We start from the raw sequence: 18341 nt of genomic DNA, 5'->3' as shown, positions 1-18341 counted from the left end.
TGGTTTACCTTGGCTATAACACCCCACCCTCCAAAAACGGTCACAGGTTTCCTAGGATTTCTCCCGTGTTAGAGTGCCCTCCGGTTGTTAGAGCCCCCGGACCTCCTATTTTTTCTCTCAATATGTCAAACCTGAGACAACCGTCTTGCGACACTTACTGGGGACAGAAGCCACTGCGTTGCAAAGGATGCTGGCAGCGTCCCCGGCCATTGTGTACAACTCTAACTGCCCATCATGGCTCCTGCACCATGCCACTATATGGAAGTATTAGCCCATCAGCATCACCCAGACTCTGGCTGCACATCTCTGTTGTATAGATGTATAGACACTTGAACCACACACTCACATAGTGCACGATAAATAGGATAGAAGCCTATGTAGTTCTATATGAAATACAGAGGGCAGAAGTCCTTATACAGACAATTTCTAACATGCTATGTGAGGTGTAATTTTACTCTGCAGTAAACAAAATATATAATACGACCAATGACCTACAGTCCCTGCTTCACTTTCCAGATTGCTTAACCTCCACAATTTTCTAAGAATATTTTCACAACATGTGGATAGATATCTTAAGGAAGTAAGACAGTGTGCTGGAAGAACCTAAACCACAAGTTGAGCAATGCAGTAATGTAGAGGGGAAAAAACACAATGTATCAAGTTTGTTTCAAAGAAATGCAATTGCACACTGTTCTGTCTGCAATGAAGCCCATACACAGAGTAGAGGTGGCTGAGCAGCACTCCATTCTTTGAACTGAATGTAGTCTTGCTTTAACAATACAGCACATATTTCAAAATTGTAATGAAATGGACATAGTCTAGGATGTGAGCACATTGTGCTCATTTTCAAGTAACAACAAACTTAACATTAATGAAATTATGCAGCAACACAAAATATTATCTGATAACATGTGTGAAGAAAATGAGCCACTCCATAGTTAAAGGATACCTCCATACAAACAAAATAAAAAAATAAAAAACCCCACACATGTTAACGCTCAGTTGATCTTATCTATTCGGGCCCCCATTCTCTGTTCCCCACACTTCATTCCACTTGCCGAACAGGTATCATTGCCCCTCCCAAGTGAACTCTGGATTCAGCTGACTGGTAGCAGTGCATCAACACAACCTGGCTTTGTTTCAGACATGCCGAGCGAGAAGGGGAAAGTGGAGTGTGGCATGGGATAGTTAGAACGATCAGGGACCCAGGCAGCTCCAGCAAACAGTGCTGGAAGATAAGCATGTCTAACTTTAGTTGGGTGGCGTTATCCTTTAAAGCCTCATACACACTAGTTAAAACTAGCCAGTGAAGAGCTGGATGAACCAAAAACAAAATCTTCTTATATGCAAAAACATAGGCTTTAGATTCAGTGACATTCTCCAACACCTGCTCTAATGCTAGAGGCAGTATCTGGAGAAGCTCTTTGCATCTTACTAGAGCCAGGGACTCTACCTCCTCTATGGAAAAATCAGGCAATTAAATGCCAAGGTTTGCAAAAGGGGAAAACAATCATCACCTACACAGCAGAACACAGCAATTTATTGTGGCTTCCAGCTGTTACACTGGAATCAGTGAGGTCCTTGTTTAGCAGCACACCACTGCAAATTCCCCAAGAAGTAACTGTACAGTTTGGTGCAAATGTATGCTATACCTGAATGAAGCTAGTACCAATCAGAAGACAGACTAGAACTGATCCGATAATATTTAATCACATTGGGTAAATTAGCTTCCGGTACATCCAGCTAGAGAGCACTTGCTCTGCAAAGGAGTAATTTGCTGTGACATGTAACTGCTCCCTCCCCACACAATCAATACAAACCTCCCAATAGTCCCGATCTGGTGGAACAGTCCTGATTCTAGTGCCAGTGCATGGCCTACTTGTAAAAGCATGTGGCTTTGAGATAATATGTGCGTAGTTTGTAGATCTGGGTGTTGCTTTTGGTAGAGCAAGAGTATATTTTAATCCAGTTTTGCCATCTAAAATGCTGGGAGGTATGCTAGCACACAGATTCAGTTAGCAAATCATACACGCAAAGTGTTTTTAGTGAAATATCCACAGATTTTTTAGCAAAAATAAGTGTATATTTTTACCATACTACCAGTAAAAATGCACAGTCGCGATGTTCTCAGGAATAATTGAATCTACCACAGAGTATAAAAAAAAAAGGCATCTTTCCCCATTCACTCCTGCTTCCTGTCTCCCCTATACAGTACTTAAAATAATACTACTACCTAGCCCTGCTCCCACATAACTTGAGAGCTAAGTGACAGTTCTTGTAAATGCCAAGTCATGCCCCAAGTGACTGTTGTGCAGGGCCCAGCTCCTAGAAAGCGCTTCCCTGTTATGTGGTGCGAACAGTCACTTTTACACACAAATATATCCAATATCACACAACACTACTTACAACACAGAATCCCCCACTACCAATCACAAAAATACTACACACTGAACTGTCACCCACTTCCTGCACTAATATCACTAACCCGTTATATCAGACATAATACCATATACTTATTCTGGTTATTATTCCCCAAACACTGATGTTTACCTATAAACCTACATGTCAAACTTATATCATACCACATCAAACATTACACTGTACTGGTTCAGAGATCAGTGAAAGCCACTGAACGGCTGTATTAGGCCATGTAATAATCGCAGCATGTTAGTTATGACCCCCTCACCATCCAGTTATCCCACAGGAAGACAACTGGGTCACATCTGAAAGTCACAGAACTTCAGTTATCATTACATTTAAATTGCACTACTATCCTACATTTAACCTAGCTGAAGTCACCCTTCCCCTGGATCTATTGTTAGCCCAGGCACTTTAAATATTCTCCACGCTCGGAGTATATACCTAGCAGAGGTAGCAGCAGGGTTCTCTGGCAAATGGGAGCATCCCAGGAAGGAAACCCCACAGTAACTAGTTTCCGGAGAGAGCTGTTGGAGGGAAAAAAAATTAAACTAGACCAAAAATGAATTGTCTGGACATATAACCTAACTAATGAAACGCTGCACACTAAACAACCACCTGCCAGTGAATCTGGGAATATAAAGCTGTAAGTAAACAATTAAATCTATACAAAACTTCCACTCCACTTGAAGCACCGCTGTGTCTAGTTACATTGTCTTACCATAGCAGATTAACAGTTACAAGTAGAGTAAAAACAACAACAATATGGGAACATTTATCTGGACAGCAGATACTCAAAAAGACTCAACAGAAAGAATAAAGTAAATAACTGCAGCTGTTTGGTGCATGTGTCACACACAGAAACTATCCCGGGGAGTTTCCTCCTACAATTACTATGAGGAACACAGATATACTTGTTTTGAGAAAGGGAATACCAGAAGCAGTGTGGGTAGAGACATGGGGCAGCATGGTGGCTAAGTGGTTAGCACTTCTGCCTCACAGCACTGGGGTCATGAGTTCAATTCCCGACCCACGCAAACACAGGGAGAACATACAAACTCCACACAGATAAGGCATCTGTTCTCCCTGTGTTTGCGTGGGTTTCCTCCGGGTGCTCCGGTTTCCTCCCACACTCCAAAAACATGCTACTAGGTTAATTGGCTGCTATCAAATTGACCCTAGTCTCTGTGTGTGGTAGGGAATTTAGACTGTAAGCTCCAATGGGGCAGGGACTGAGGTGATTGAGTTCTCTGTACAGTGCTGCAGAATTAGTGGCGCTATATAAATAAACGATGATGATTATGGGTCATTTTTAACAATTTTATGCATGTTCCTCCAAATAACAGAAAAAATTGTGCTAAATGTTTTGTTTTTTTTAAAAAAACCCTCAAGAATTCCAGAAAATACTGTACTAGTAGTATTTTCGTTGACCCAAATTAACCCATAATAGAAAGGACAAAAAAATAGGCCTTAGAAGGGCACAAATCAATTACTCATGGACATAAGATGAAAGGAGGCCTTCAAGCATTGAAGCAGTGTTTGTTAAATTAGGTCACCAATAATTATCTACAAACAGTGATTTCAACAGATAGAACATTGGATGCGCTCTCTCAACAAAATATCAAAGCCATCATTATCATTGTAATGAAAGACAGAAAATAGGAAAAGCATAAAAAGTTTGCAGAAATGTGTAGTGTCATTGAGAACCAAATTACACCCCTAATGTGGTGTAAAACACTAGAGCAGGGCTACTCTGAATCATGTATTCCTTTATGATGGTAAATGTTTAACAAATACCCCACTACTGTGAATCCATTTGTCCAGTGTACCCTGAATGTGTATGTAGGTTTGCTATGTAACCCATGTCTGCCTAATTACCACCCATCTAGAGAGGTCAGACATGTAGCCTCTTTCTATACCCCATACATTATTGTCATCAGGAAACTGCTCAACACCACCATGAGAAGTAGGGAGACTGGGGGGGGGGGGGGGGGGGGTGGAAGATTTCATCTCTGGAGGACAGTAAGGCTGCTATCTGGGGTGTCCTCTGGAGTGTGAGATTCCTGGTGGTCACTGTCCAGCATAGGGGAGGTGTGACATGATCCCCAGATCTGTGTATGTGTGGGCACTACGAGATCAGGCATACTGACAGCAGGACATGACCCGGCCGTACTCATACAGTTTCTTTGTGTGATGATACAATTATATTTATCAATGAATGATAAAACTTGGCAGTATGAAGCATTGGCAAGTCCTAACTATAGGGTGTATTTTTAAGGGCAAATCTTACATTTCATATAAAGCTTTGATAACTAACTCTTTAGACCACTTTGATTAGTATTGATCTAAGGATGATACAAAGAGAACCCGGTGGCCACGAGTAAAATGAATGTTGTGAAATCTGATGCATTAGTGACATGAGATGTAGTGTGTCAAATTGACATTAGTATATTGGAAACCAGGGTGCTAAAGTGAAATAAGCCAACTTGTATCCTAAAATACCAAACGATGTGTCTCCAGACTACAAATTATCAACTGACCTGAGCAATCTAGCTTCAAAAAAAAAAAGAAAAAAAAAAGGTCAGGAAAGCCGCCAACACGTTTAGTACATATCTATTACTTTTGTAAACGTGTGTATATGTTGTAATGCTGGCGACACTCAACATTTTTTTGGCTTGTAATATTCAACGTCTGGCACCCACAGACAAAACTGTTGCCTACCCTGCTATAGATTATAAGCTTGCATACAGGGCCCTTTTCCTCCTTGTTCAAAAGGAAACAGGAATTTTATTTTAAACAGATCTGTTTTTATTACATCAATTTGAACTAAGGATTAACTAGTAAATGTGGGTGTTTAGTGGTATAAAGTACAGGACACTCTTCCCAGCACCCTGCATTCCATTTCTCATTAGAAAACAAAATCCAACACAAATGTGTCTGGGTCTTTCAATGATGAAGGGGGGGGAATAACCAACCTGAGCAGTTATATCACTTGCTGGTAACCCAGACCTGGACAAATATATCCAAGTTAGAGCCAGGATCAGAGATTCAGAGCAATCAGTTCTGTGATTAAATATTTGCAAACCATGCATACATTGTTGGTGCTGGAGCTGCTGAGCACTATTTTACTACCAGATAACTCTTAATTAGAAAACTTTGGGCCCCAAGACACTAACCAGCCCTACACTCATTTTTTAGTCAATGTTTTCTTAATCAAGGTAACTGTTGACAATGATAAAAGTAAACTTAATACCGCAGCTGTTAAAATCATTATAGAGAAAAGTATTAAACTAAATAAAATCGGTCAGACTAAAAGGTGCCCATGCCCTCTTCAATTTTTACAGGCAAAACACAACATCCATAGGTTCAAAGACACTGCAGATTCCAAATCATGAAACTGATGGTCAGTCACCCAATGTTGTCAGGATGAATGGTAAATCTTCAAAATATATTTGTAGTCTTGCTATACATTAGTCAGTCTCTATGGATATGTTTAACCAGAATAGACTGCAGAGCAATAAAACGCATACCTTCGCCACATCAAATCTTCCACACTTTCAAATTCAAAAGACCACCTACAAAGAAAACGGTAAGGATAAATAATCTTCAACTGAACAAAATACGCAACACTACTTCAATCCGTTAAGATTCATCTTAATGGATTGAGGAATATTTTTTTTTTTAAAAAAAAATAGAAGAAAAAACAATGTTTATTAAGCTGCAGTGAAATAGCTCAATGATTACAATTGAACAGTTAAACTATACTAGTTTCATTGTGTGCCATGAACACGCAGCCTATCAGTTCACTAGGAACTAATGACATCACCGAGACACAAATAACTAATTCTCATGAAGGCTTCAGTGCACAAAGTGGTTGTCTCCACTGTGTAAAGGAGACTGGGGCACTATAAAAGTTTTATTAAGAATTTTGCAGTTCATTTGTCCACCCTATATCATAACATTGGCAGGGTAGAAGACAAGCCTCACTATGTATGCATTACGGTTCACTTCAGACATCTCATTGCCTTACACTGTAAACCAGAAGGCTGCATCGCTATGTCCTGCTCATGAATTGTGTGATCTGCAGGATAATTGCATAGGTGTGTGCTCAGCTTTACTGCGTCCTAACTTACAAGCCAGTGTACACCAAAATAAAGAAATTGTCAATTATTTGTTTAAACAAAATTAGTTTATTTGGACAGCACACAGTGGCACAGCAGTTAGCATTGGTGCCTCTGCTTTATGGGTTTGACCTCAAACATGGTGCTATTACTAATTATCATCATCTTTTATTTATAAAGTGCCAACATATTATGTAGCGCTGTACATTAAGAGGGATCATGATACAAACATACAATGACTTCAAACAGAAGGCACAAATGGCCCTGCCTAATTTGGTTTACAACTCTAGAAGTGTGGTGAACAGTGGATGTATAAAGCCACAGAACAACAAGTGTAGCTGGTGGCGGGGAAAGTGTGTGTGGCTGCTACCAGCCACCAACAACACAGCCATTGGTATTTCTATGCAGCTACTGGCATTATACAGTTGGAATGAGGAGACCGTGAAAGATGGAAACATGCCCTTTGTATATAGTGTGAATCTCCTCAAGGAGCTGGGGTTTCCTCTCACAACCCAAATACTGTTCGCTTTAGAGCTAATTTTGTCAAAGGTATTAGTGTGTCCACCTAAAAGTATGTACATTTTTATTCCCAATTGGACAGAGCTCCATATGTCTGAATAAAGTTATCTGCTTATAGAATTTGTTGCCACAATGAAAGGATGAAAATGTAATCATGTAACGTGTCCTAGTTTAGAGAAGTATAAAGTATTCCAGGAGACATTTATTCTCCCCAAACACAAGCACTTTCTGATAAGCCCCATCCGTTTAACTAGGTATTACTACACACAAATATGTATATGTACATAGCCCACGCAACAATTATATACAGCACTCAGTGTCTACATAGTAAAACGTTAAATAACTTTTCTTCACAACCACCAGGTGGCGAGAATTCACATAAAGTAGAATACGAGACATTTAACGAATGCTAAATTACCAAACTGGGAAGATTATACAGAACCCAAAAATAGGTTTTGTTGACACTCTGCAGGTTGTCGAAAGACATTTACTGTGCACGAATTAATTTGCAAATATAAATAAGCACAAAACTATTTTCAACAAGAATTTTAGCACTACCACCATCACTGACATTATCCCTGGAAAAATGGATTGAAGGCAGAATTTACACACAAAAAAAAAATAAAAAAAATTATTTGCCCCTTCCTTCTCAGGAAACAGTGGTTTTGCTGACTAACATTTCAAAATGATATAATGGAAATAATTTTACACTAACGATACATTGACTATTGCGAGCATCTCTAAAAATTGTTGGGAAAACAAAAAAAAGGTGTGTCAGAGAAAAGCAAATTCTTAGCCCCGTTTCAAATGACCTAAAGCTTGTTGTTCAACAAGCCTCAGCACGACTTGTCAGCCAGTAGCCCACAACGCATGCTGCAGAAGCAGGTAACCCAATTCTGTTCTACCATTATTATTATCTTTTACTTATAAAAAGTTCTGCAGCTTCATTCTAGATCCGTATTCTTCAACGCTGGTCCTCGAGAACACCAAAATATATCATTTTCAGGATTTGCTTCATTGTCAATTTCTTTTCTGCAAATTTCCCAGCTGTTACCAAAGAAGGAAATTTTGAAACCACGACATGTAACGAGAGCTATAAGAAAGGATCCCAGAAACCCCAGCACAGATGTATAGAACCTTTTTTGCTGCTATAACTCCCAAAAACATGACCAGCATAGCACAAATACCTGCAAAATTGCTCTTCTGTAATTCACTTCCATTTCACCAGACAATTCTGACAGCGCCGAGTCACAAAAATGAATTACTGACATCAGATATTGGCAGGTGTCTGACATCACACAGGCTGTGAACTACTAATAGAAACAGTTCGACAACATCTTTATCAGAAGTCACAATAGAAAAATTTTTCTTTTCTCAGTCATTTAAAAACTTCCATTACCACTTCTCCTACTCCTTTGTTCAATGAAAACCTCATCCGTTTACCAATCCCCCCTCCAGAAGTGTGTGCTGATAGAATATCACTATATATGCACATGGGTGACTGGATTATGCAAATCCAAAAGTAGAAATCAAAAAGTACAAATCTAGCCTTACCCACACCCTTGCAGAGTTGGCGGGTACCGAGATGGCTGTAACAGGACAGAACTGTAAACCATGCTGAAAAAGCAAGAGAGACAATCTTCTCCACTGGACGATTATAGACATTGAATCTGGGCTTTGCACGAGCGAAGACAAGTATGTTTATGTACATTTATGTATTACCTGAGCTTGCAAACTGCAGCTAGGAGACCTTCACAGTCTACAAAGCGAGATAGAATGAAATAAGTGTTTAACCACAGGAACTCCCACCTTCTGCCATGCTAGCATCACCCAAAACGCAGGTGCAAAGTAAAATGAAAACTGGGTTCACAAATGCTTCATCATGCACCTGCACTTACACATTACTCAAATAAAAGCAGGAAGATGTGATAGAGGAGAGGCATTCGCCACACTATGGGCATGGCCTGCATTCCACACTAAGACTACACCAAGGGGGGTATTTAATTGTTAGCGAGATCCCCGGAAAACGAGCGCTCTAAAAATATTAGCGTTAATACGGTAATTACTCGCTGAATTTCATCTCACAGCTCAGGGAGCTGCGAGATGAAATTCAGCGAGTAAACTACCGTATTAACTGTATTTACGTGCATATTACCGTATTAACGCGAATATATTTTGAGCGCTCGTTTATCCGGGGATCTCGCTAACAATTGAATACCCCCCCAAGTGTTTCCTTCCAACAGCGACAGAACCCGGCTCCTATCCAGTTCTCTTTTTTGTGAAGTTTTTTTTTCTGGTAAGGGCAACAGGAAATAACTGCTTCACTTGATTACTTGTACATTCTCCATACACATTATATTTCTTAGAAGAGATTACAGAAGAAGTTACTGTAAACTCAAGTCAGCTCGTGCCATCTCATTTCAAATCTATGATCAAATTAGACAGTATGATAAATTAAAAGGAGCTATTAATTGGATTATAGTTCACATTATCTTCAAAGAGGCATGAAAGAGAAATTCATTTTTTTTCTTATACAGCATTTTTTTATAGAAAATTTTCTAAGTATAAAATGTGAAAACAAAACATTTAATAGTGTAGAAATACTGCTAAAAGGTCCCATATCCAAATAAAAAAAAAACAAAAAAAAAAACCAAAAAACGACATGACAGCTAAGGATCTCTACATCTATGTAACAATGCGTTCACCGTGGCCAAACTGCACCATATTTACCATCTTCTATTGTTGCAGTTTCCCCACTAGATGTCCAGCAGTGTATAAAAGATTTTCCAGGGCCAGTGTTTAATAGATGTGCACTGTATTAGGGATGTTATGAGAGCTACTAAGTTAGTATAAGAGGTATGCAGGACCAGGAACAGACTGCCACAAATGAAAGAAAACCCCTACATTCCAATCATATGAGAGTCTACTAACAGCTCATGCCCTGCAATAGTTCATATATTTACTGCTCAGGTTTATTTTATTTTTACTCACATGTTTTGTTCTCTCTTTAATTAGTAAGTTAAGTACATTTTAAGCATGCATCATTTTCACCTTCATCTTCCTGCAACTCATCTCCTTTTCAAAATCACTCTGGAGAGATAACAAGTATGGCTGCCAGACACAGGCTCTTAACATGGCATGTCATGTGATGGCAGAGGGGGGGGGGGGGGAGGATGTAACAGTGAAAACAGAGCTCAGAGAAGGGGAGATATGTTAGGAAGAAGGTTGCATAGCAATAGTCTATGCATACCATTAAATGTTACTTGTCAAACACATGAAGCGGTTCAGTTACACCAAAACAATCTTAAAGATCAGTCACATGACCGAGATAAACAAATATAATATAGTATAACAACATACAGATCACTATTTCTTACATTTGTGGTCTCCATCATCACCAGATCAATGCCACAAGACTGGCAGAAAGCAGATATGGAACCAATCTTTGAAAAGGGATCACAATCAGTACAAAGAAATTACAGACCTGTGAGCTTGACATCTGTTGCGAGTAAATTAAAGGAAGGTATGCAGTTCTAAAACATACTGTAGAAAATAAGTGTTGGTATAGTTTCATAAAGGACCAGTAATGCGTAACAAATAGGATTACTTTTTTTTTTTTTTTTTTTGAGAAGGTAAGCTTGAAACTGGATCTTGGAAACCAACAAAAGGTAGTTATAAATGGAACAGGTTATACGCCACCCATAACTCACTGTGGACAAGTTTCACTATTGGGCCTTGTTCTTAAAAATTGAATGTTGACCTTGTAGATCAGTGATGGGCAAACTTTTTCAGGAGCGGGCCAATATAATTTATTAAAAAACTCAAATATCTAAATATATAATACAAATTTTTTGAATGGGACGGGAGGGTGTTATACAGCAGTGTTACCTCTATAAGTGCAGCGATCGTACGGACACAACACTTATTTTAGCAGGTTGTTGCAAATCCGTCTTTATGGTGAGCCACTAATACCCCATTCATACTGCACCAAAAACCCGGGTTTTTGCAGGGGCACGCTGAAATAGTCCAACCCCAAAATCCTGGGTCTAAAATCCCAGGACTTAGACCCGGGATTTTGCGAGGGGTAATTCCCGGGTCTCACCATTCATACTGTAAAAAAAAAAAATGTCAATGTAAAAAAAAATGATTTTAATTAATAAAAAATACATAACAAATGTTTACTTTACTTATTTTCAGGGTTGTCAGGGTTACCTCTGGGTACTAAAATGAGTGTAGTCCATTAGAAATGACGTCATTTTAGTACCCAGAGGTCCCCCTGACAGCCGGCAACGCACCGGAGACACCGCTGGCTGAAAATAAGTAAAGTAAACATTTGTTATGTATTTTTTATTAATTAAAATCATTTTTTACACTTTTTTTTTTTGCAGGTGCAGTATGAACCCGCCCGTCCCGGGAATCTTCTTATCTATACTGCCCTGTTAACCCGGGATATTGCCGGGGCGGCAGTATGAAAGTGGTATAACTGACAACACAGCAGCCAATCGAAATCCGTCTTAGTATATAGCCAAACCCATCTCTTCTCACATGACTTTCAGCCATTAGGGGACGGGCAAGTGTTTGAGTGATTGACATACGAAGTGTCCTTTTAGGAAGGAGGATGAAGTGTAATGGAGGAAATAGCTGGGAAGGCATAAAAATGAAGGTTCTGACACACAGGGTCGGCCCTAATAATTTTATGCATATTTGAATGAAATTTTTTAGAATATTGGCGGGCCGGATAGAACCTCTAAGTGGGCCGGATCTAGCCCATCACTGTTGTAGATGGTCTAAAAAGCAAGGTATCCATAATTGCTGATGACACTAAGCTATTTAGGTGTACCAATGCTGGCTAGAAGAGTAACTTGATACAAAAATATTTTGGTAGATTAGGGTTGTGAACAGTTAGGTCTTGGTAATAACTATACTAATTACATATTAAATAGGAAAACAGGAGATGGAAGAGGACTGATAAAGGGGAGAAGCAGCTGCAAAGGTGAATAATAGAATCTTGGAATGTATACGAAGAAGTTAAAGTAAAATACCACACTTTAAATATATAAATAATCAGAACAGGATATTATGGGGGGTGATTACTATATTTGTGAGAGGTTTTTTTCTAATTCTGTGAGGTTAAATTGACAAGTGCTGCACTGGAGATTTTGTTTTCCTTCCTGTGGACCAATTACAACACAGTTGCAATTTATGAAAGGCAACACTTGATTGACATGTATCTTTTTTTTTAACCATGTAATGGCATGCAACGGGAATATGTACAGTGCACTCTTAACGCACTACATCTACAGCTGAACATAGGAGAAATACCAAGAAAAAAAAAGGACGACTGGACTCAGCAAAACATGTTACAAGTTAAAAGCGCTAATAACATACCAGTAAGTCTTACATATTACTTGCTCATACTTCAAGGAGTGGTCTATGCTCTGTACTCACTAATTACATGACAACAATGCTAGAAATTCAGGTCTGAATGTAAACACAGTGACAGTTTATTACATTCCACGTATATCTGTCTATTTTATCTCTCCATAAGGAACTCAGCAAATATCACGTACAGGAAACTCCTTTCTGTTGATATACAGTGTAGAATATTTAAAAAATGTAAGTTAGAAATATAAATATATCTTCTAAGATCTTAACATGATCAGCATCATCACAGCTGCAATCACAATTTAAGAAAACTGCTACTAGAGAAACTCAAAAGCAAGGAGACCAATACTGCTGCTAGTAGAATGAATATATTATATATACACACACTCACGGCGTTGGTGAGGAATTTGTTGGAAAGGTCTTCAGTTATTCTGTTACTATTTCTTCAATAAGATGTTTAAAAGCTTTTAAATAATGAATAAGGCAGTGGTGGGCAACCTGAAACACTAACTGCACATTACCCTTAATCTCAACCAAAATTGAAAATACATTTAAATCAAAGAAAGACACTTATATGTAATAAACTAGCAGGGGTTTTAAACACGTGTTACAAGCTATAACAAACAATTCCAGGAAGGAGCTGGGGCCACAGGTGAAGTCTCGTGGCTCTAGGCCCCCCTGTTGCTTATTACTGGCGAATCTATGTAAAAAAGTGTGTTTTAATAAATGTACACTGCAATTAGGATTTTACTTAGGCTGCACCAATGTTGGATTTATTCTAGAACTACATAGCACAGACTAAATCTAGTTGAATGCACACAAATAACTTTAGGACATTTGCAAGACCATCTATATTTTGAGGCAGCCATAGTTTCTCTCTAATTTACATGTTGACCATTACTTCCTTGTATCCACAAGCTGATTTAATAAAAAAGTGTGTGTATTGATGTATTCATTGTACAGAACATGTAGCTCCCCTCCTTGATTATTTCACAAGCTTCAAACTTCAGAAGCACGATGTAATACAATTAGATTAAGTGCCCCTGTTTAATTTAGGATATAACTGTGCTGCAGTGGTCAGCGACAAACAATAGACTGAGGAGGAAGTAAAAACATATAGTTCAACCAGACCAAACACTAAGGAGTGAGTGTGTCAGATAGATATGAGAGACGGCACCCTGTCACTATCCAGCTACAATGGAACTACAAGTCCCAGCACAGTAGTTCCATAACAGGGGAGACAGGTTGCCTCTGTTGTATATAATGCTGTCTATCCACTCTTTTTCCATTTGTTTGTGATAGGGGTGCATCATGCAAACAAAAATAAATAATGACCGCTTACCCACCTCCTACAAACTCAACAACTAGCCTCAGAATTAGAGGTCATAGGGATCCATAGGCAAACAGAGGGGAGGGGGGGTTCCTAGTGCCTGGAAACCCCCGCTCTAAGCCTAAAGCACTGTATAATTGAGGTGCTGGACCCTGCTCTCGCTTCACACAGCTCTGCTTGAAAAGGGAGGGCTACATGCACCTAACAGTAGTACATGCAGCATTGCCCATGTATATTATGGGGATTGGAAGAGTTGGAGAGCAGCCAAGCACTGTCTAAAATTATAGCCACGCCCCCATGCATGCTGGTCACGCCCACTGGCGGCGTGTTGTGGAAACCACCCTCTACAAATCCTGTGTTTGTCTTTGGGATCTGATAATGAATATGACACCCAGAGTATCAAGTTTCCCGTAGCTCCTATGTTTTCTCGGACAGCCAGGGAAAGGAATGGGTGTGATAAGGCGGGCCAACCCCAACCTGCAGTAGCAGTCTGTGATTGGTCCTCCCGCTCACACAACAATACATGATCCCGGGTGAAGCTGCAAATGGCTCATTAAATCTTTTTAGTGTGTGATAACGCTGCTTTAACAAAACAAAATATTTATAGTACCAGGATGTGTGTTTAAATACCTTAAACAGTGAAAATATGGTCAACGGCGTGGAGAGAAGCAAAAGACTCCTTTATTTACAAACACTGTAAATCCATCTGTAGAAAAAGAACAAAAAACAAATATGTTGCTATGATTCTGTGAACATACAAACAATCCTCCATGAGATTAAAGCTCAATCTGTAAAACTTCTATTGTAGTCAAAAATTACACATTAAATGCATTTCACACAATACTCCATGCCAATATTAAGGGTAGTTCTGGATCTGGAAAGGTTTCACAAAAACAATTGTTAACAGGGTTTTTCACCTTTATATTCTAAGTATAATCTAATGCCCTAATTCAACTGTTATTCCACTAATCGGTGTATCCATGTCTTTCACCATAGCCTTTACATGATCAAGGTAGAGGTGTTATTGTTGTTGCTTTTGGACAGTCTTGTTGTTAACCACAGCGAACAAAAAATAAATAATCCAGGAAAAAGCATAGTACTTTTTAAATAATGCATAAACTAATAGCTTTACATTCTCAGAAGATGGGAAACTCTTCACTTGGTTAAGTAAATCAAGTAACGTTCCATTGTTTGTAACAATGTGGCCTCTGAAAGGCAGTTTCACTGGAAAGGATGGATGATATTGAAGCCATATGAGAGTTCTACATACACTAAATACAAATATGCAGATAAATAAGGCTCTTTGCACAGAAAAAACAAAAAAAAAACAAAAACCAAAACATTAAAATATGTCTTACTGAACGAATAGTAAAATAAAATGGTGGCTTCCTTTTTAAAACATTAAATGCAATCTATCTTTACTCAAACAATGCTTTAGTGAGGGTCCCAAACCATCATCCATCTCATTTACAATTGCTGACAGACTGTCAGAGTTGGGACCCTGCTCAATACAAGAGATGACGGAGGGTCCTGGGGTGGGAATCCCACCAAATTATACTTCAAGGGAATAGAAAGCAATTATTTTGAAAATAGGAAGAACCTCTAAAATAAACAAAGGACATTTAAATAAAAAAAAAAAAAAAAGATTACATTATTTTATTGATCTTAAATAAATGAGACAGTTAATCTGAAAATACAATCTGTTTGTAGGTTCTCTCTTTGTATAAATGCCAGGAGACTGTTCTCACATAGCTGGGAATCATGAACGGAGCTCCATGATCACTTCAGCTATCCGCCAACCCATCAAGTCTGCACTCTAGATAAATCTCATAAGAACATAATGAACTTCTACCTGCAGTTTAGAAGTAGAATACATGGGATGAAGGATGGGGCAGGGTGAAAAAACATATTGGAGCGTTCGAGGGCCTAGATAAACCCTCTGACAAAATCAGTCCAGATTCTCAATGCAGCCAGATGACTTATCGCTAGACATTGGCCCCTCCTTACAACATGTGCATAATAAAGAATAGCATATGGTCACTATGGAGAAAATATCTGCTAACCTAAACAGAATATCCCATAAACGTTTTCACGTGTAACCTTTGTTACTACAATACCAATTTATTCCTCCAACTGCCACTACCGGACTGTCACCTTCCTTGGTAGCATTTACATATTTTCACTCACATATTTTTGTTGATATTACTTATGATACATTCATCTACCTCAGGCCTGCAGGGACCGCAGTCATTAGTTGCCCTTCCCTTCCTCATACGTCTATATTTGGCATAGAGAGGCATTCAGCACTATAGTGTGTGGCACCATTTCTTGTCTTATGATTATCACCTTTGCTCATATTCTCACTATTTGCCTGTTTATTTTGGTTTTCAAATATTAAGTTTAATAAATACTAAGTTTATAAAATAAATCTTAAAATAAATATTTAAAAATTGTGTTTAGTTTAACTAATGAAAAGCAAAACTGCAAATGAAACGGTGTAGAGCTTTAAAACTTGCACACTGGGAGAAAGGTCATTCCACAAGAGGCATTAGATTGGGATTTGTACAGCAAGGCTCATATTCTTTTGCACTATACTGCTGCACTTATTTTATGGAGATGGAGGTCACCAGGTATAATGTTAAATGGACGTCTGCACGAGCAGGGTCTTCCTGTAACACTGGACTTATGTGGAAGCAATACAAACAGGGGGGTCCATTTTCAGGTGTGTCCACCATCATCATGTGTTTGGTAGACACTTTATCTTGGTCTCTCCTCTGTATCTATTTCCTCACTCTGGTAAAGAGAGACTGGACAGAGAACAGCTCAAACCAGAATTGCATGGTTTCTGCACTCATTACAAAACTTAAATATAAAGAAAGACATGCTGCAATATCTAACCTAGCTAGTTGCATAATGTCACTTATACAAGCTACATTACCCAGTGCGTGTAGCAATCTTTCTGTACTCTTAACAATAGTCAGGTTGAAATAGAGGGAGCTGTATAAAGACATAACGAATTAAGCCTCCAATTTAGCAATAAAAATAATGTATTACAGTCACAATTTCAAAGCTCGCCATGTTACCCCGAAATAGTAAGAAGCATGAAGTTACTGCACTACACTCGCCATCATCATACAATCAGGCATATCTAACACTAGGACAGCCTATGATGAACCACCATCCATTCTACCACACAATGCCATTCTAAAGGATCTATAACATATTCCGGTGTCATCACACGCTAGTAACTGCATGTAACATTCCATTGTGTTGTGCATGTCTGGATTTATAATGCAGTATTGGGAAATTGCAGCATTTGCCAAATTGTCAGAATCTGCAAAAACATCAGAACTTTGCCTGAGGACCTCAAATCATGACATGCAGGATTTGACCATATTTCTTATTGAGCTTTGTTAACTCGCAGTGCTCCCTGGATAATGGAGGTGAAAAACAAGTTTTAATAAGTTTCACAAATATCACACGAAGGAAACACAAGAGACTTCTTTCTCTCCACAGGCCTTCCAGTGTAAACCTGCGATAAACAAGTTGGTAGGATATACCAGATTTGCACTTCACAGGTATCACTCAAAAGGAAGAGGTCCCAGACATCTGGTCATGTGACTCTGAAAAATGGTGTGGGGATAGGGGGGGGAAACTATTGAAATATTTAGTATGGATGGATGGACGGACATTTAAAGGGTTAGCTGCACAAGCTTTCATGTCCTGTAGCTGGGGCTGTTTGTGTGGGATACCTCACACACCAAACAATCAATTTATACCTTTTAAAGCAGCTTAATAAAAAAACAAATGCTTTCTTTGTGATCTATCACTGCAGAAACAAAAGCCAAAACTAAAAATGAAAAATGTATTATATTACAATGGAGCAAATATGTTCTAACCATTGCCTTCTTTGTAGATTAGAACACTATGATAAGAAGTCATTAAACAATGAGCAATTTCATATAATCGTTTACATTGAACTGGAGGGCAAGCACTTGTCAGTAATCATAAGATTAAACATATACCGAAAGAAATTAAAGTCCTGCATTTCAAAGATGTGTACAAGCCACAACAAGCAGAGGGAAGGCCAATAGTGATGGGCAACCCGATATACTTGTGGGGCACTCCAACCTTCAAAACCCATCGCTCATTCAAAAATGCCCCCACTTGCTCCTCTATTTTAAAATTCCACCAGACACTTGACCTCTCACTTACCACAAAATGCACTCAGATGCCCATATGTAATCCAAACCCCCCCCCCCCATGTGCCCATCAGAACACCCACACTTTCACAGCTGAAGTCTGCAGAGGAAGGAGGGCGCACATACAGCACAATCCACTGCCACCTCCTTTGGCATGCCATGTTACCTCCCTGCATTGTGCAGAGCACGCAGAAGACTGCTCCTGTTAAATCTTATTTTACGTTCTATAACTTAGCAGGCTAATAAGTCATATTGGGAGAAACCAGCTGGGGATGCAGGAGAAGGCACGATGGGCCAGCTGTTGTCCACCACTGTTCTAAATTGTAAGGAAGCACGGCTGGACATACTTGTTCAAAGGTTACAAAC

The 18341-nt window shown here is 39.0% G+C and overlaps 1 protein-coding gene across 5 annotated transcripts in view; it reads right to left on the bottom strand.

The window, feature by feature from the left end:
• The window catches only part of NCK1 (NCK adaptor protein 1), a 69404-nt gene that overhangs the window by 33330 nt on the left and 17733 nt on the right, over window positions 1-18341 (bottom strand). For 2 of the 5 annotated variants that reach the window (XM_075201540.1, XM_075201539.1), the window contains exons 2-3: window positions 14404-14479; window positions 5949-5993 (exon numbers count right to left, since the gene is read on the bottom strand). The exons of 1 other annotated variant lie outside the window; for it this stretch is intronic. In XM_075201540.1, the coding sequence (XP_075057641.1) occupies window positions 5949-5959 (11 nt within the window). In that variant the 5' untranslated portion in view covers window positions 5960-5993; window positions 14404-14479. The remainder of the gene's footprint in view (window positions 1-5948; window positions 5994-14403; window positions 14480-18341) is intronic. 2 more of the 5 variants (XM_075201543.1, XM_075201542.1) reach the window with 1 other exon arrangement.

The sequence above is a fragment of the Mixophyes fleayi genome, chromosome 3, assembly GCF_038048845.1.
Source record: "Mixophyes fleayi isolate aMixFle1 chromosome 3, aMixFle1.hap1, whole genome shotgun sequence".
NCBI lineage: Eukaryota > Metazoa > Chordata > Amphibia > Anura > Limnodynastidae > Mixophyes > Mixophyes fleayi.
The sequence above is the reverse complement of the archived record's forward strand: the minus strand, read 5'-3'. Positions and strand labels throughout refer to the sequence as shown.